Source organism: Lepidochelys olivacea, assembly GCF_965140295.1.
Source record: "Lepidochelys olivacea isolate rLepOli2 genome assembly, chromosome: 19".
NCBI classification, from domain to species: Eukaryota; Metazoa; Chordata; order Testudines; family Cheloniidae; genus Lepidochelys; species Lepidochelys olivacea.
Window position 1 is genome coordinate 5,082,134 of NC_140429.1, and position 19,985 is coordinate 5,102,118.

General features: G+C 47.1%; 1 protein-coding gene across 1 annotated transcript in view; it reads left to right on the top strand.

Annotated features, from left to right (window-relative positions):
* Positions 1–19,985, top strand: part of CSMD2 (CUB and Sushi multiple domains 2) — a 544,659-nt gene that overhangs the window by 401,784 nt on the left and 122,890 nt on the right. The window contains exons 27-29 of the mRNA XM_084652534.1: positions 275–466; positions 2,699–2,837; positions 4,899–5,086. Coding sequence (XP_084508660.1) covers positions 275–466; positions 2,699–2,837; positions 4,899–5,086 — 519 coding nt within the window. The remainder of the gene's footprint in view (positions 1–274; positions 467–2,698; positions 2,838–4,898; positions 5,087–19,985) is intronic.

Sequence of the window (19,985 nt, forward strand, 5' to 3'; positions counted from 1 at the left end):
GTACACTAGATCTAGCCAAAAATGATGGGAGAGGGACATGGTAGAAATAAATCCCAATTTTTCCCCAAAAAATTCAAAATTCCAAAATTGTGAAATTTGAAAAATGTTAATTAGCTGTATAATTTCCTGAAACACTGGGAAATAATTTCCTAAATAGTAGAGCTGCTTGGAAAAATATTTTTTGCAGAAATTTTTTAAAAAGTTTGTTTTATCAAAATTCTACACAAAAATTGTTCCTATATTTATAGATTTGTTTGTTTTTTGATACTCCCAGTTTCCACTGCCACCTCCTGCAACGACCCAGGGATTCCCCAGAATGGGAGCCGGAGCGCAGACAGCAAAGAAGCAGGTGACTCCATCGTCTTCCAGTGCGATCCAGGGTACACCCTGCAAGGGGAGACCAAAATCAGCTGCGTGCAGATTGAAAACAGGTTTTTCTGGCAACCCGACCCTCCCTCCTGCATAGGTATGATCCATGCAACATTTCTCTGATTGTACAGTGAGGGGTCTAGATTCCCCTTGCTAGGGTGTGTTGGAACATTTTGCATATTGAAAGGGGTAGAAATCCCAACTGGTTTGGTGAATAAGTACAACAGGGTGCATAGGTTTCACACAGCCAGTGGCAAGGAAGGGGTTAGAATCCGTATCAGAACATGAGGACATCATCAGGGCTCTGTCCTGCCATGTGGGTGAGGAGGTAAAAGTGGAGAAACCTATCACCTAGCTACACTGTGCAATCGGTTTTGCCAAAGGGGTCTGGCATGCAGTCTGGCATACAGAGCCCAGCATGCTCATGATCCCTGAGCACAGAGAGGAAGGAGAGTGAGATCTTAGCTAGGAGGCAGGGGATTGTCTGGGCAAGCCAATTATTTTTGGTTGGGAAAGGACCTTGGCTGGGTGACTTTTGTGCAAGGAGGTAACTTATTCTGAATCACACGAGAAAACTATCTGACATTGTCCATGGGTTCATAAAGTCATAAAAGAAGCTCATGTTTTTTTTCAATACGGCCAGGACATATAACAATTGTCATGCTATGCACATAAAAGCAATAAATGTTAAATTAGCTGGCTAATTAAATGTTAGCCAGATATTAGTCATCCTGTAACCTTTATTCATGTTTATGCAATGTTACCCCAAGCAACTTAAATTAATTAACTCCATTTCTTAAAACAGATTTAAAGCCAGCTGGGAAACTTTTATAACATGCCCAGAATTTGTTTGCTGCAGGACATCTTGATTTTTGAAAGACTCTGTTAATAATCTCACATGGCATCATTTCTCTCTGATGCTGACAGACCTTCTAGTTGTCGTGGAGCTGTAACTAAAATCACAGTGTTGTGTATCTAGGTATCTAGCTAGTCCCCATTGAGTTCTCATTCACATTGAAAGCTGAGATCTTAGCTCTTCTTTCCAGGAAGTGGAACTGAGGTTAGATGATCTGGGCTAAGGGAATTCTCACAGGGAATTATCTTCAGTGAAGGTCAAGAAAGAGCCATATTAGTGGGTTGCTTTTGGAAAGAGCCCTGTTGATCCTTTTTTAGAAGATCTCCCAATAAGCTGTGGGGGGGAAAGAGCAGCAGCAAGGCTCTCTTTCAGTGACAAAGGGCTTTTGGAATTTTGGGTAGTAAGATGCTGTAAACGATTCTACAATAGCCTTACACTATGTTGCCTAATTCGAGCTGGTTGAAAAGTGTTTGGAGTTTTTTTTCCCCCAATGGAACATTTCCAGGTTTTGGTGAAAAATCAAATACTTTGATTCTGAAATACCTTTGCGGTGCTTCCAGGGAACCATGGGTCAGGTGTCTCATGCTTCCATTCTTCTCTCTAAACTGGGCTCCCTGGTTGGACGACATCTCTCATGACGCATCATGGTCTCCCCTTTTGGGCAGAGGAGGCAGAGCGTCTTGGGAGATGAAGTTCAGCTCGTAGAGGAGAACGGGAGTAGGTAGCAACTAAACTACAGCTCCCTGGAGATGCTGCAGCAGCATCTCGTATCTATATAAATGTGTGTTTTGGGGTGTTCAGCTTTTTGACAAAAGTATCAAAAATCTCCCCTGGAAAGACAACACTTTCTGAGAAAAATGTTGTTTTCGTGAAAACCCAATTTTCTGTCATAAAACACACTGAATTGGAAATTTTTTCAACCTAATGCGTAGCCTCCCTGGCAATGCAAACTAATTGTTAGTCCCTGACATCACGTGTTTTCACTTCTTGAGCAGGAGCCTTGATTTTGACTGGGAGCTGCCTAGATACGTGGAACAGGAAGGCTCAAGGCATCTTTTCTCTCTGATGATCCATTTGTATCTCTTATGAAAATTGTAATCGGCTTGGACTGTCTCTTGCTATGTGTATGTCCAGTGCCCAGTATAACAGGGCCCCAGTCTCGGTTAGGGCCCCTCAGGGCTACTGTATCACAAATAGTATCTTATCTGTCTGGCAGTCTAGCTGTCTGTCTTTCCATCTTTCTCTCTCCATATGGCTGTCTGTTGCCATCTACCCATCCATATTTCCATCCATCTCTTTGTCTCTCTACCCAAATCTCCATCCATCCATTTCTAAATCTACCCTCCCCATGACTTCCAGGTGCACCTAGTCCACAGCTCAACCCAGAAGTCTAATTCCCACCACTGTCTGTTGTTTTCCCCATGTGGCAGACCATGTATCACTATTCCCCCACCCCTCACTTTCTTGTTTCAGCTCCCTGTGGAGGGATCCTGACGGGGCCGGCCGGGGTCATCTTGTCACCGCAGTACCCGGAGCCCTATCCCCCGGGGAAGGAGTGCGACTGGAAGTTAACGGTCTCTCCCGATTATGTCATTGCCCTAGTATTTAATATGTATGTACCCGTGAGCAGCTCAGCTGTTCCCTTTCACTTCTGCTGGGACCTGTGGGGAGAGGGGAGGAGCTCAGAGGTGGGGCAAGGCCTGAGGTAATGGGCTTGTCATTTGCATCAACTGCTCTCTAAAGAGGCTGTCCTAGGGCTCCATGGATCAGTTTCCTAGAGAGCCCCTAACCAGACATGCCAAACCTGCGAAAAAAACACAGAAATTGGGCTTGTTTTTGGCTTAATTGGCTTGTCAGTTGCTTGTTGGCTAGTTTTTGGCTTGTTGCTTGTTTGGCTTGTAGTGTGTTGCTTGTTGTAGCTTGTTGCTTCTGTTTTTTTATGGGCTCTCGGCAAGCAGGGGCAAGGGGCAAGCAGGGACACGGGGGGGGGGGGAGAGAGTCAGGGGTGCACAACAGGCCCATCACAGTCCCAGACTGCACACCGGGGGGATCTAGTCACATAGAGTATTGGGGTTCTTAGGGATTGGCTTGTTTTGGCCTTGTTTTGAAATGAGATTAGCTTGATTTTGGCTTATTGTGAAAGTCGGGGTGCTTATTTACTGCGTGAAAGTTGGCAACTGTGCCCCTAACCCGTGTCCAGAAAAAGGGCTCTCCAAAGCAAAGAAAACCACTTATATCTGCCAGCCCCTTCTCCCTCCAGTCTCACCGAGGATGGTGTCTGGTTTCTGTAGTGCTGGCTGATTTACTCTCATATTTAGCCTCAATCCGCCCCTGTTGGGAAGAGGCTAGGTATATTCCGACCGCAGTCCTGCTTTATTTGTGCATGTATTTAAAGAGCGTAAACCCCGGAGCTATTGCAGAGCGAGTGTCTGCCATGCCCCCTGTGAGCCCCCTGGCCCTTCCAGCTCTTGTTAATTCATTAGTGGGTGTTTTCAAAGGACTGGATCCAAAGTGTGGCTGGATCAACAGGTTAATCCTTTGGGCCACGCTGCCTGTGGCCCATATGTAAAATCTGCACAGAAGCTTATGGACTCCTCTACCCTCCAGTGCATGGAGAACTCAGTGAGAGCTCCCTCTTCCTGCTCACGCCCACGCCTGTGTCAGCAGAGGAGGTCGAGCAGCCTGCCCCAAAGGCCAGGAAACGGGAGCTTGGTCAGAGTCACAGGAGACACTCAGGCTCCACGGGAAATGCCCTGACCCTGTCTCCCAAGAGCCCAAATCAGGGGACAATCAGCCAGGGTATCTCAACCGATCTCCACTGTGTAGATGCCACCTAAGGAGAGGGGCCTGTTGGGCCATACTGCCCTGTATCGCCTGAGGAGATTGACCATGGTAATTCCTGGACAGCATCTAGTGAAAGACAGAATCAGACTCAGGCTACACCTGGCACAAAGCTTAGGCTGGATCTGGAGCAAGACTGGAGTTAAAGCATTGCGGTGCTCAGCCCTCTGCTCTGCCTATAGTAACCCTGAGGTGAAAGGGGCTTGAAAGGGGCATCTTCCCAGGCCTGGGTGGCAGACTCAGGAGCAAGGCCTTGTCCTTCCAAGCAACAGCTGCTTGTGTTGCTGGAATCTTTGTCTAATGCTTATGCCCTCTCCACCTTTAAACCTTCCCCAGTACATCAAGGGAAAGAGCCATCCTCTTGTGCTCCTCACCTTTAATTTGCACTTTTCGGTAACCGCGGTAATGGGCACCTCGAGAGACTCTCTGCATGGAAGAGCAGAGAATGGCGGCATTAGTAGATGTTGGTTTGTGCAAGATTTTTTTTTCCCCACCCGCCACCAGAGCAGCCTTTTGGTTAAGGCTGGACAGAGGCTCTGGAGAGCTAGATTCAATTCCTACCACTGCTATGGGCTCTCTGGGAGACTTCAGGCATGTCGGTTAGTCTCTCGGGACCTCAGTTCCTAATCTGTAAAATGGGGATAACAATCCTCCATTTCCTCCACCTGTCTGTCTTGCCCACTTAAATTGGAATTTTTGGTGGCGAGGCTGTTTCCTTACTGTGTATCTGTACAGCACCTAGCACATTGGGGCCCGATGTTCTGTTAGGCCTCCCAGCGCTCCCACAATACACGTAATAGTTCAAGCTGTGCTTGTTTTATTTCTTTCCCAGCTTTAATTTGGAGCCTGGGTACGATTTCCTCCACATCTATGACGGCCCCAGCTCACTCAGCCCCCTGATCGGGAGCTTCTACGGCTCCCAGCTGCCCGACCGGATAGAGAGCAGCAGCAACAATCTCTTCCTGGCTTTCCGAAGCGACGCTTCTGTGAGCAATGCAGGCTTCGTGATCGATTATACAGGTAACCCCCCGGCCATAGCATGTACCGTACTGTGCCGTTCTTCAGCCCAGCCCGACCCAGTGGAGTATGGGGGGGAATGGGTTTCGATGAGCATTGTCTTATATAATACTCTAGGAACAGCTGGCTCTGCCACTGATGCTCCTGTCCTCTGATAAGTCATTTAACTTCTCTGTGCTTCAGTTTCCCCAGCACTCTGAGATTTAAATGTAAAGCTCTATGTTAGATTCCCAGAGTGAAATCCTAGCCCCATTGAAATCAGTGGCAAAACTCCTACTGACTTCTATGGGGCCAGGATTTCACTGTCAGTGCTTCCAGTTTCTCATCACCATTACACAGACCCTCGTGTTTGACATAGGAGCATGGGGGCATTTCAGGTCCCTGATTGGAGAAGAACGGGGCAAACAGTTGTGTGGACTGGTCTGAACCCAGTCCGTTTCAACAGAGCCTGTATTTTGCAAACAGAAACAACCCCCTTTGCGTGGACTAAGCTTCGGGTTCTCTTCTGAGGTCATTTTTTATTAGTATTATTTGTGTGGCAGTAGACCCAAGAAGGCCCAGCCTCATTGCGCTTGATGCTGAACACACACCAAACTGAAAAATAGCCCTTGCCCCCAAGATCTTATTTCCCCAGCCCTGCCCTTCGAAACATTCACAAAAAAGCTGCCAGTGAGCTGGGCTTGATGCTGCTCCCTTTGCCCCTTATCTTTGCTCATTTACTCAGCTTAAATTAACGCAGTGTTGTTGTTTTTCCTCCAAACATTGTATTTTACCCAGCGCTGAACAATTTGGACATTTGCTTGCCAGGCTTTCCTTTGCTGAAATGTTGCCAGTTGAATTATTTGTCCATGCTGAATTGCATGGGCCTTACACAGACCTTGCCTGGTGCACAGGCTGTGTGGCTGCAGTTCAAGGAGAAGACGCGGTTATGTCAGTGGGACATGGATAAGGCAATGAGGGAAATGTCCTTACATTGCAGGCGGCTGGGTATGCCTCAAGGATTCTCTTTGTTGTTTGACATCTGTTCTCTGTGATGTGATATTCCCCACAGCTGGGGCTGGCTGTGTTAGCGTCTGGTTTGTGCTCTTTTCTGCCAAGTGCAGGAGAGCCAGGCTTGCTTTCCATGCACCAGCAGGGACTTGGAAGGTTGAGATGGCAGCATAGTCAGCCTCTAGGAAGTGGAGGGAATGCTTTGTGAGACTCGGCACCCGCACTTCATGAAGATCAAAGCTCAAAAAAGATCTCCTCTCCCTAAACTGGAAATGTAGGTCCTGATGCTAAGTGACTCCCTCCCTGTGCTCACAGCAGGAATGCAGGAGATGGGTTTCGGATGGTTTTGAGCCACCTTTGCACTCTTCGTACTCTGCCATGCAGGCACCTGTCCACCGTCCAGTATAAGCTAGGGCACCCTCAGGGGTGCTTTAACTTATCCTTTGCTCCCTGTGTGGCCTGGGAAGCACAGAACTAATGCAGGTTTTGGCCACACCTCCAATCCACCCCCCCTGCACTGGGGGCTGGGAGAAGAGACCGTGTAGGGTTTGTCTATACTGCAGTTGAAGACCCACGGCACAGCCACGGCTGGCCCAGGTTAGTTGACTCGGGCTCGCGGGGCATGGGCTATAGGGCTATAAAATTGCAGTGTTGATGTTCAGGCTGGGGCTGGGGCCAGAGCCTGAGCCCCACGAACTGAGTCGACTAACCCAGGCTCTGAGACTCCGTGCTGGAGGTTTTTTTACTGCCAAGTAGACGTACCCGTAGAGTCCTTATACTGCTCTGGAGGCCCATTGTACAGGGGGGATTCTCAAGGCTAAGGTACGGGTGTCTAGCCTCACCTTACAGCCCCTGCATGCTGCCAGAGCAGCACGTGGGTCTTTTGGGAGAGCAGAAGGAAATAGTCTGGCTTGCTTTTCACCATTCATTTTTCCCAGTGAAACTAGTAGCGCCCAGATACCCAAGCCGGGTTAGCGTTCTAGAAATGGGGCTAGCAGAACTAGACTGGTGAGTTTCACATTCTGTTCCTAGTCAGTTTCACACTCTGGTTCTCACCCCCTCAGCTCAGAATTTGAAAAAGGGCTCAGCACCCACAACTGGGAGCAGATTTTCAAGAGTTCCGCATGTGTTGGGTGCTGAGTTTTCTGGGACAATCCGCTGAGACGTCCCTCCAGGGGAGTTTCTGGGAGCTGAGCTCAGGACAATCTGACCCTTATTTAGGCCCATTTGAAAATCTGGACCAGAAGATTTGAATCCTGCCCGGTATCCAAGCACTTCTGTTAGTTCTTAAGTGGCTTCACCTGGCATTTGCAGGATGGAGCCTTAAGACAGTGGGGTGGCATTTGCATTCCCAGAGCTGCAGGGGAATGTCTGTAACAGGAAGAGATTTTCTTCCGAGAGTTTTAGTTAAGTAGATGTTAACACCAACAATGTGCAGCCAGAGGGCCAGCTCCGCTGCTGGGGTAAATCAGTGTAGCACCGTTGAGGTTAATGGAGATGTGCCAATTTCTTGCCGCTGAGCATCTAGCCCAGCCCTTCCGTCTCAGTTAATGAGGATCCACCTCCTTGGCCTCTGATGCCATACATCTACCAGTTCTCTGATCTTCCTGTAACCCACACACCTTCTGGGTGCGGGACACTCTCCCATCCAGCGGAACCGAGACCACTTAGAGGGATTCAGATGTTTGCTCTACAGCCTTAGCGAACAGCCAGTTAGCTTTTAGCTCATGCGCTAAGCTCCAGAGGCCCCGGGTTCGATCCTGCCCGCTACCGACCAGGGTTGTTGACGTTACATTCCCTCATGTTTTCTAGGGCAGACCAGACCCCAAATTGTAATGTAAAAAACCAGCAGATTCCTTGGCAGGAGGGGTGGCTGTTTGGGGTAGCTTTTAGCTATCATAAGGAAGCAAGAAACCAGCATTGTAACCCAATTCCCCCCCCCCCCGACCCTCCCGGGCAGCTCGCCTTTTAAAGAACGAAAGGACTTAGGCCCCAAAGTGTATTTATAAAGGGAACCGGTTGCCAAGCCAGGTGTCCTTTCTTATTAAAGCAGTGGCTTTACGGCCTTTAAAGTATTTTATTTGTTTCTCCAGGAAATCAAGGGTAAAACACACCTTCTGGAGGATTCAGCTCTAAAGGCGAGGGGTGTAAGAACTGATTAAAGTCTTAAGCTGGTCTTTTTAGCTATTCTTTGCTTTCAAGCCAGGCTGGGAAGTGGCAAAGCCAGCACAGTTATTCAGGGAGACTTGAAATTAAAGCACACCCCAACAGGCTGTTGTTCTTAGCATTGTTGGAGTGTGCAGGGTGAGGGCAGGGCTGAGGGTGGAATGAGAGAAATCATTTGGCAGGGTTTAGTAAGGGATCAAGCTTGAGAAACTGGGTGTGATTAGAGGCAGCGTGGATTTATTTGGGGGAAGCTAGCTGCTGCTGAATAAAAAGAAATGTCTAAATGCTGTGTGGTGTTGGGACTGTCTGAGGGTATATCTACACTGCAAAATCTACACAAACAAACAAACAAAAAACAACCCAGCAGCCAATCTCATGCATGGGCATTAAAAAACCTGGCTGGCCTCGGTCAGCTGGCTCAGGCTTACGGGGCTCAGGCTCCAGGGCTGAAAAATTGCTAGGTAAACATTCAGGCTCAGGATGGAGCCTGAGCTCAGACACCTTGCAAGGGTGGAAGGCCCCAGAGCTTGGAGTCCAGTCTGAGCCCAGATGTCCATGCAGCGATTTTAAGCCCTGCAGCCTAAGCCCGTGAGCCCGAGTCAGCTGACCCCGGCCACCAACAGGGTTTTTATCCTTGTGTAGACATACTCTGAGACTCGTTGCTGTGTAGTTGGTTTTTTTTGCAGGGGGAGGGGGGCGTTTCAGTGTAGACATACCCATAGCAGCATGAGACATTAGACTAACACATGTCCAGAAGGTCATTCAGAGCTAAAGAAAGTTTTCCAAGTTTCCTTTTTAGGCCGCCTTCACAAGGACTTGGATTTTCTCTCTCTCTCACACACACCCTCTTTTACATACATACAAATGTGATTCGCTGTAGGATGTGATGAGAATTTGACTCTCAGAAGATTAGCTAGTATCTTAATTGGATTCAATTTGGGGAGGTAAAATAAAAAGGCATCCAGGAAAGTACATTGAACAAACCATCTTCCTGTTCTCTCGTCTCTTAAGTTCTTTGGAGCCAGACCATCTATCCATCATGAGATTTTGTACTGGTGCCCACCAGTGAAGCGTCTGTTCTGCTTTAGCCTTCAGGTATTCTGGGTTTTCTCTGTCAGACCTCTTCTAGTCATGCCCACAGCCAAACAGTCTGATTGAAACCGAGCAAAGAGCCACATGGGCCAATAGGTGTTGTGTTGTGGGCTTAATGCATTCTTCTCGTGGTGGGGCCATTTGAGTGGTATGGTGATCGGGATCTCATGTGGATCTGAGGAAAAATGCAGTAACATTCCAGGAAGGCTTTTCTAGTGGTTATTTCAGGCTCATCAGAAACAAGAAACTCTGTGAATCTAGTGTTGTCCATCTGAGACTTCCAGCTCAGATTTATAATTCCAAGAGGTTGGCAAAGTTTGGTTAAACTTCATAGAAGTAACTGAACTGCCATCAAAATTCTTCTTCTTCTTCTTTGACTTTGCCGCGTCCCATTAGTCGGGGTCAGTGGTTCTTGTTCTTCATCTCCAAGTATTCCTATCAACTTCCTCTTTTAAGCTGATGCTGACTTTCTTCATGTCCTCCTCTGGTGTCTAGAACCACCTCTTTCTAGGTTTTCCTCATGGTCTTTGTCCCATGACTCCCCAGTCTTGGCTCTGGCCATCACCCATCTCATCAGCTCACATGACCAAGCCAGCTCAGTTGATACTCCCTCAACTTTTCCATGATGGGGGCTATTTGCATCCTGACTCATGCCATGGCACTGCACAGCCTATCAGTTCTTGTCTTACCCAGCATCCACCTGAGCGTTCTCATTTCAGTGTTGTGTCATAGCTGTTCTTCTTTCTTCCTTGTTGGCCAGCATTCTGACCCATACATCGTGGCCACCCTAATCATGGTCTTATATACTTTGCTCTTTAGTTTACTTGGCATCTCGTTATCTCAGAGAGTTCCCATCAACCCTTACATTTTCACCAAATGCTCTTCATGCGACTCCTAACATCTGCATCCGCAGTCCCATCATAGCTCAACACTGAGACCAAAGTATCTGAAATGTTGCACAGACGTTAGCTCTGTACCATCTTGTTTTTCTGGTTTCACCATGCCCCGTTCAACAAAGCACCATCTGTATCCTGTCTTTTGTCAGCTGATTTGTAAACCATTTTCTTCTCATGCAGCCCTCCATTGTTCTAAGTCCCTTTCCAGTTTATATTTATCTTTGCGGTTCAATGTAATGTCTCAGCGAAAAGCATGCTCCATGGAGCCTCTCCACTAAACCCCTGTGTCAAGGTGTCCATTAAATCACAAATAGGAATAGGCTTCAGGCTGAGCCTGGGTGTACTGTAGACCTACCCTCACAGTGAATGGATCACAGTAGCTGCAGTTGCTTCTCACGACCATTGTACTACTCTCATACGTGTCCGTGGTGGTCTGCACATATGTCTCCGGCAGCTTGCGTAACCGCAAGCTTGGCCATATCAATTCTCTAGGAGCGCTGTCAAAATATAGGGCCCAATTCGCCCCTGCCCCGCACGTTGTGCACTTTTTCACGTCCGTGCCGAGCGAATGTGAAAGGGTCCCATTCTGACAGGATGGCATTTTATACCCACGTGGCACTCCCTTAGTAGTGGTGTTGATGACTGCATGAGGTGCAGGGCAGCAGCGAACTGGGCCCGTGGCACTTTGCATCTCTTCGGCGCTTTCCAGCTGGGGCTCTCGCAGCCAATGGTGATTTAGCCTCACCTCTCCCTCCTGAGACTGAGGTGACCTCTGTCACCTTAGAATCCCTCCGTACGATCATCTCCATTTTACAGATGGGGAAACGAAGGGACAGAGAAACTAAATGGCTTCACATTGAGTCAGTGAGAGAACAGGGAATAGTACACAATACTCCTGCTGCCCAGTTCTCTGCACTGAACACCCTCCCTCCCCACCAAACCAGCCTTTTCAGGTTCGTCCCCTCTCTGATGGGAATGGACCTGGTTTAGTTGGGGATTGGTCCTGCTTTGAGCAGGGGGTTGGACTAGATGACCTCCTGAGGTCCCTTCCAACCCTGATATTCTATGATTCTCTGATGACTGAAACTAGTGTAGACAGTGCTACAAGTCAAGTGGATCCTTGGAACAGCCATGCATTTGCATTTGGGATCCTCTCCTTGGCTCCCACAATTCACAGGGACGTGAGATTTCTTTTTTGCCACCACAGCCTGCCTGTCATTGCAGAGTATTCCATCACAACCAGCTGGCATTTTAGTTGAAGTTTCAGGGGGGAAATATAAAACTCAGCCTGCTGTGCCAAAGGCAGAGAAATGATGTATAGAAATCATGGAATGTTTCTCTATAGTGCAGAGCCCAGAAGAATGAGAACCTCGCTGCCCAGTTCTTGCAGAGCACGTGGATGGTTTGAGAGGTGGAGCAAGGAGTAGAAGGGTGTTGCCAGGGATGCAACAATTGGCAATAATAGAACATGTCCTGCCCCGTTCGCTCATTCCTGTGAAATTTCAAGCTGAGATGCTGCCTCTGCTAGGTTTCAGAGGAGCCGCCGTGTTAGTCTGTATTCACAAAAAGAACAGGAGGACTTGTGGTATCTTAGAAACTAACCAATTTATTTGAGCTGTAGCTCACGAAAGCTTATGCTCAAATAAATTTGTTAGTCTCTAAGGTGCCACAAGTCCTCCTGTTCTTTTTGCCTCTGCTAGGACATTTTTGTCATCGGGTCCCCTGTCCAAGCCAGGCTGTTATTTTGTGAGTGATGGATTCCTGGGAGGAGGTATTGATTGAAGCATCTATGGAAAGAAAGGGCTTAGACTGCCAGTGAGCTTCACATGCCCAGCTACAGTGAGTCTGCTGTTCCAAAAGCACCCCGCTGCTCACCAGCAGCTGATGGGGACAGAGAGAGAAAGCCAGGCCTATGCAGAGGGGGTAATTAGGACATGGTAGAAGTAGGGGCTAAAAAGAACTGACTCCTCAAACACACCTCCTCCAGATTCAGATGAGGTGCACCATTGGGAAGGCTTGCCCGCTTTCAAATGCATCAGAGACAGAATGCTAGAGTTGCTGGCCCAAACCTATACATGGAAGCGGTATGATCTAGTGAATAGGGTGCTAGATGGGGATACAAACGCTGCCACTGACCTGCCGAATGTCCTGAACCAAATCTCATCGCCTTTCTGTGTGCCCATCTGTAAAATGGGGGTGATGATACTGCCTCCAGGGTTGGGGGTTCCACCGCTCACTGTGGGGAAACTATTCCCCGGGCCCATGTCCTTGGGGGTCTGCACCTGGATGGGGACACTTCTTCACTCTGCAGCGACCTCTCACCAGACGCCACCTCGGAACCTCCCTTTCCTCTCTACCTTCGGCCTGTTCCCCTGCCTAGTGCACCCATTTCTAGGGAAAATGTTTTGAGGTCTACAGCTGAAAAGCTAAGTAGTATTATAGTCAGACATGGCAAATCCTGTCCATTTCTCATCCTGAATGAATGGACGCATCTCCAGTAACTAGCTATAAACTAATAAGACAATAGTAATTAGCGGCTCTTAAAATTGAACAAATTAAAAAATTTCCAGCCTTTAATTAGAATTCTTTTAGTATAAATGAAGGACTTTGGTTTTGTCTCCGTTCCCCCCCTTTTTGGCAGCCAAAATATAGTGAACAAAAGGTGGCCTCATTAAATTAGGGCTGTTGTACAGTGTTATTTTTTTTCTCTAAACATGCCTACAGAGTTAATCACGCCTACATACTTCCCACAAAGCCAAACTGCTGGGAGAAAAGAATGAGGCTTTAACTTTGCTCATTAACTTCCCCATGCATTAGAAGGAGACAGCAATTAGAGTTTGAGAAGCTGCAGAAAATGGAACTTTGGGGAATTGGAGAAAGAAGAAAAAGAAGGGGAAAAAAAAGGAGAGCACATGAAAGAGAAATCAAGTATCTCGTTGGGCTTATTGCCAGAGCAGAATGCTAAGTACAGTTCAAAGATGCTGGCTTGTTTGTAACATCTCAATGCATATGGTCAGTCCCACAGTCCATAGACAGACTTCACTGTCATCCCCAAGCTACATCTCTCAGCGATATCAGCCACAGACGAATCAGTCCAATTACCGGGGACTTTGTAATCCTCCACTAGTAATGTGCAGGGAAAGACGCCACAACCATCCACCAGCCCCTTTTGGAAATCCAACATCTTCTCGGGGACTGGGATCAGATTGCTAGCCTTGAGCTACAACACGTCAGGTGAATTTCAAACAACCCCAGCTCTTCATGTTAAATTGATTCAGGGACTGATGGCTCTGAAAGGGCAACTTTCACGGTGGGTAGGGGAAGGAAAAAAAACATGTAGAAACATCATGGTTTTGGTTCTGCTTCTGCCAGAACTTGTGCTGGGCACAGCAGGGAGAGAGCAAAATGTGGATGCATATAGGTATGAAGTTATCTTAGGCCAGATCTATACTAAGAGTGCTTTGCTAGCATAGGTATACGCTTATCCCAACAAACTGCGCTTTTGCCAGTATCATTTATTTCAGCGCCCCCTCCCCCAAGCGAAGCAAGCTAAAAGTGCAGGTTTTCTGGTACGCAAGGTGTCTGTCTTAGGAATACTTCAATGACACAGCTATGCTGGTCAGGGATCCCACTTCTTCACACTAGAGCTGGGCAAAATAATTTGGGCAAATAGATTTTTCTTCCAAAAATGCATTTTTTCGTGCACTGAAACTATTTGTAAATTCAGGCAGAATTCAACAAAAAGCTTTGGCTGAGGAAAAAAAATATTTTTTGTTTAAAGTACAACTGCTTACTTGTGACCATTTTGAAATGTTTTGACTTTTTTGTTTTGAAACGTTTCGTTTTGATTTTTCATTTCAAAATGGTGTTTCTAATTCAAATTTGGCCAGTTTTTTTACAAGAATACCCCAAAAGGCGTGACAAGCACCTGAAAAACAGCCGAACGGAAACAAAAAACTCTCTCTCTCTCTCTCTCTCTATATATATATATATTAGTAAATGGAAAAGTTTTGGTGTATTCCTTTTTTCCTGTCATTTTTTGATTTGCTGAAAAATTTTCAATAAAAATTGTTTCATTTCAAATCAAAATGCATTCCCTCCCCACCCCAGATTTTTCATTTCTGTCCCCAAACTGAAAAATCCATTACTCACTCTGTTTTGCTTTACATCCCTGATCAATACACCTATGCCAGCAGACGTCTGTAACGTATGTGCCGGTATCGTTTACTCCCCTTCTCTTACACAGGAACAAGCTATACTGGTCTAAGCACTTTATACTGGTGTAACTGCTTCCACACTGGGGTTGGTACTGCTTTCACCATACCAGTGTAGTTAAAACAGCACAACTTTTGTGCGTAGGCAGGGCCTTGGGGACAGAATCAGCATGGTTGAGGAGACTGCTTTGAAAGCAACCATCATCCTGTTAATGTGCATCTTGCTATACACTCCCCATTCTCCACTCTCACTTTTGCTACGAGACAGGAGTGACTTGTTCTCATTAACACAGGACCCAGCGTCCCTGTATTCCCCATTCAACTGATTACATTTTTAGCTTGTGCTTATGCATGTGGAGCCTAAATTTCCAAAGAACCCATAGCAGGATTTTCCAGTGCTCACCACCCAGAATTGGGGCCAGATTTTCAGAAGAGCTCAACATCCTGGGTGCACCCAGCATGCTCTTGAAAACCACACTGCTGTGGAGGAGAAACCCCTTACATAAAAAAAATTGCAAAAAAAAATTCTTATTGCTATTTGTTAGCTCTTTTTCCTCCAAATGCTAAAATTTACCCTGTGTCTCTGCTTGTTCATCAAGACCCTGCTCTGAAGTCACACTCTGGTAGAGATGGCATCACAAGCTGTTGACTTGCAAAGGGCTTTTGTCCCAGATTCAGCATTATGATGACTTCTCTGGAGGACTGAAGAAAGACACTGGTTCATTCATAGCCGTTGCTGAACCTCAAAAGGATCCGAGGTTGCACTGGGTTTTAGTAAGCACTCCAGTGGTTTGGATGCTTTGATGCTTATCTGAATTTTCCAAACCTCCTGAGCCTTTGGTGATCACATGAGCGCAGTCCCTCCAGATAGCCAGCCTGCCATCAAATCTTTCTGCTTTGTACCCTAGTGGCATTTTTTACTTTGCATCCCAGCTGGCACCAGGAAGTGCTAAACTGGGATTTTGGGGAAGTAACTCCATTTTCCTGAACCTCAGGAGAGGTTTGATTTGCAGTCTGGGCACTGGCTGAGATCCATTCTTTCTTTATCTATATTGGTTAGCTCTTCTATAACGATAGCTTAATGCAGCATCAAGAAGAATAAGAAAGGACTTAAAGCTATATCATTGTCCATCAGGAAGAGAGAAAGTTAATCTATGGAAAAACATGCCCATGATGAGTGGATTTAAGTTTCAAGCGGCATTTAAAATGAATCCCTAAGCTAGAAGACACTCGTTTGCAGTGACACTATGAAGGGCTGTTGGAATCATTGAGCATTACCCAGTAATGCTAGTAACTAAAATGAACAAACTGCCAGCTTGTCATATCTTGCTTGTATAGAACATATGATGGCTTGTGGCATCCAAAATGAAGTGCGTGCATTATTTGAAGGTCTCAGGTGAACACACAAATATTGGAGGACAACGATGCTCTTCAGGATAACGGGGGAGGGAAAAGGGGCATTCCAAATGGGAAATTTAGATAAGCAAGTCCCTGCTGAAATCAGTCCTAAAGCTGTTCAGATTTAGTGCAGAGGGGTGCCCCAAAATTCGGTGGAGGGATTCTGCCTCTATATGTAGCTCTGGCAGGATATAAGGGATATAAACATCCTGCAAGGGGGTGGAGGAAAAATCTCCGAGGGAGGGCACTTCGTTGGGTTACTATAGACAGTCCTACACAGGTTCCTCTTCCTCCGCCCCCCTCACTGCATCCCTAGCTCAGGGAAAAGCACAGCGGTGGAGTTGGAGACAGGAGAGGCTGGGCTGTAGCTCATGTTCCTGCCGCAACAATTCTGGCTTGTGCGCTGCAGGGTATAGGCAGGCTTGGGGAAGCTGACATAACTTAGAGCAGCCCCTAGAGCTGGCTAAATTATGCCAGGAACTTAACACAAAGGTGGGTTAAAGCTGCATTTGCCTCCTCCTCCCCCTGGGCTATACCTCCTGGAAGCTCAGCACAGCATCTGACCCTAGATGCTTATCCAGACTTCTTTGGTACAGGAGGCATGATAGAATGTCACGGTTAGACATTTCACGACATTTCTCGCACTCTTTGAATGCTTCGCATTCTTGTTCCTGGCTGGAATCTGGAAGTGAAGAGGCATGGAACCAAAAACAAATGAGGCACAGCTGTTTATTTTTCACCCTTCCACAAACCATCCACTGCGAGTCAGTTATTACTTGATCAAAGCGGCTTTGCCCATACCAGGCTTATAAATAACACACAGGGCGATTCTTTCAACAATTCCTGTGTTCCCTTTTTGAAGATGGAAATTCCCACGGAGCTTCAGCACGCTTAGAAATATACGGCAGGACGTGGTGTAGAACATCCAGTCGTGTTTAGCATTCAGAGAGACCCAAAGAGGGAGAATGGTGCAAACGGCCCCTAAGAATGATTCATTGTATTGCACTTGGAAATACGGGTATATGCATTGTAAAGGCACCCGGCTTTTTGGTGTCTTGTGACCTGGCCGTGCCAAAGGAATGGAGGCCGCGCTTCTTTCAAGGCAGCATTGGCATTGTCCCTGGAAAAGTGACACCCCTGCTAGTGGCTCTAGTTGAGCAGCGAGGGCTCTGTGCGGAACCGAGGAGCCCAGCGTGGTAACACTCTGACTTATTTTATTTTTTTCTTGCTAAATGATACTTCACGCTGATTATTTTCTTTTCTGCAACTTCTCAAAACGTTGTCTGGGGATTTAGTGGTCATGAAGAGCCCCGTATCAACAGCCTTAGAAGCTACTGTCCTCTGTCTGCAGAGCAGATGCAAAGTAGACAGCTGCTGCAGAAGTTTCCTTCACAGTGTCCCACTGGCATGTCCAGGCTGTGGCCGGGAAGGACTGCCTCTAGGTGTCAGAGGACAGGTTTATATCCGTGCCCCATCTGGCTCATTCATTCTTTGCTCTTAGTGCCACGTTGGCTAGGCAGAGGGCCAATTTTGGTTGTGAACAGTTATCTGTGTGTGAGAGAGAGAGATGTGGACAGCTGTGACACCCTGGAATGAGACACCCAAACTCTCTTTGTGCAAGATGTCAAATGCTTTTCAGTCACTGTTTTGAACCAATCGCCACTTTCTTCACAGACGTGGAATTTGTGGAGGTATGACACTCATTTTGCAGATGGGCAAATCAACGGACAGAGAGATTAAGACTTGCCCGTGATCACATGATGAGTCTGGTGGTGGTGCTGGGTATCCAACCCAGGAGTCCTGACTCCTGCTCCTCTGCGGCCACCACTGGACCAAACTCCTCTTTAAACTGGAGAAAGTCCTGCCATTTTGCTCTGTGAACACATTCATAGGTCAGCGCTGGCTGTTGTCACAGAGACTTGCCAATGAAGGAGGTGGTGGATTGGGGTGGGGGGTATTATCGGCATGCCAAGGGGAATCTTCTGCACACCTGGCTAAGGTACATACTGTCCCTAAAGGCATGGACTCTCCAGGGAAAAGAAAAACAGCCAAGAAGGAAGAAAACGAAAGAGGTGCAGGGGGACACTTCAGCAATCAGCCGCCAGCCCCCGTCAGCAGAGTGACTGGAGCATGGAAAGTCATGATTTTTCAAAGCGAGAGCAGAGACTGAGATCAAGCGTATGGCTAAGGCACCTGACGGCTGGGTGGGAGGCTGATTGGCAGGTTGAGGCGACATCAACATGTGAGATGAAATGCAGGGAAATGGTTCAGAATCACAAGAAAGGCATAACGTGGCCATGAGGAACCCTGTCGGGTGCAGCCTTGTTAGGGAAGAGGCCAAAAACGAATGCTAGCATTTCAGCGGCATCAAGGCCAGCAGAACTGAGAAACAATTTGGAAAAGCACGTGCAACGTTTACTTTTGCAAATGTCTCCTGAGCAGTGATGTACTTGGGTTGGCTTTGCCGGTGCAAATTCAGGCACTGCCTGGGGCCCCTCACTCCCAGGCCGATGGGGCCACCGGCGCACTGCAGATGTGCAAGGGGGTGCTCGGCTTCTGATCTTGACCCCAATGTCTGGCACTGGTTCTAGCGATGAGGTCCGGGCCCAGTTTTTGGCCTCAGCTCCAGCTGAGGTTGCTACGCTCAGCCCTGCAAGTGTTTCTTGAGCGGTATATGTTAAAACGGATCTTTAATGGCCCACAGCTGGGCGGACTGTTACCGGTACCAGTGAAAATTCGGATTCAATATGCTTAATGCACAGTAGTTTATCTGAGAAAGAGTTACACAAGCAGTAAAGGTTACAGAATACACGTCTCCCTAATAAGCGTCAATTCCCCAAGGATAAACCCTCAGTAACTGTGTTGGCCTACACAGTATCCTGATTGGCAAACAAAGCAGGTATAGCTACCAGTCCCAGAGGGAGACTTCTTTTCTTTTCTTCTTTTCCCACCTCAGGTACTTGGTCTGTCAAATGTCCCCCGATGCAGGGTCTTGGTTACCCCAAGGCCTTCTGATTCTTAAGTCCTACACAAGTCTCTCATAGCAGGGTCTCGGCTACCCTGACCCTCTGTCTTTTAGCGTCACAAACCTCTTTAGATGTCAATTGGGGAACTAACGAACTAATGTACTCTCCTTAGCATTGATACCTTTTGTTCTCACAGGTGTCACATATCCCAGAAATATGCCCTGTGGGCATTTCATTACTGGGTTTCTTTAATTAATCTTTTAGAAGGGGACTGCAAAACAGGCACAGACCAAAGCTCAATGAATGTTTCCCCCTCTCATCAATCATTCACTGGAGCTCCTAGTGCGGTGTTCTCCAGAAGGGGTTATTTTGACCCGAGTCAACCGTATCAAGCTCACTGATGGCCTGTTTTTGCTTTTTCTTTACTTTGTGAGCTGGTCAATCGGCTGACAGGTTTCAAAGTCTCATGTTGAAACACACGCACAGATAGAGCCTTTATTAACCATTCAAGTGCAATTTCTGTATTCTCAGTAAATTTCCACACCAACTGTCTGATGCTAAGAGAATCCTGCTCCCAGAATCCTCTAGCAAATTCAGACGTACCAAGCCATACCAAACTCATGCTTACCACACTTATGCATGTCAGCCACAGTAATTCATAATAATTTGGCACCATCTCAACATTATACAGAAGAACCTTAGTATTGTTGAATGCTTCCTGCTCACTATTATAGCCTGGCTGAGCAGCAGTGGTCATTATCCAAAGAGTGAGGGTTAAAGAAGACAAAATGGTGGCTCCTTGTCTGACTGCATAGCCTGGTGGTCATGCTCTCCATTGCCATGGGTGAAATGAGACCTCCAGGCCTGGTCTCTTCCTATTCGGCATGGCTAATGTCTCTTTATTGCATCCAGCTTCTGCTCAGGCTGGAACTGCATGAAATGATGGAATAAAAACAAAGTTCTTTATATCTTCTGAGAACAGAACTATTCTGCCACCTTATGTCTGAGCATCAAGGCCCTTTACAAACAGATGGCTAATTATGCCTCACAGCACACACACTTCCAGAAGGCAATTAAATTGCATTTTCCCATTTTACAGTTAAGAAAATAAAGTTGCAGAGAGGAGCAGTGAGGGGGCCAAGGTCATGCAGCAAACCAGTGGCGGAGCCAGGAAAAGAAT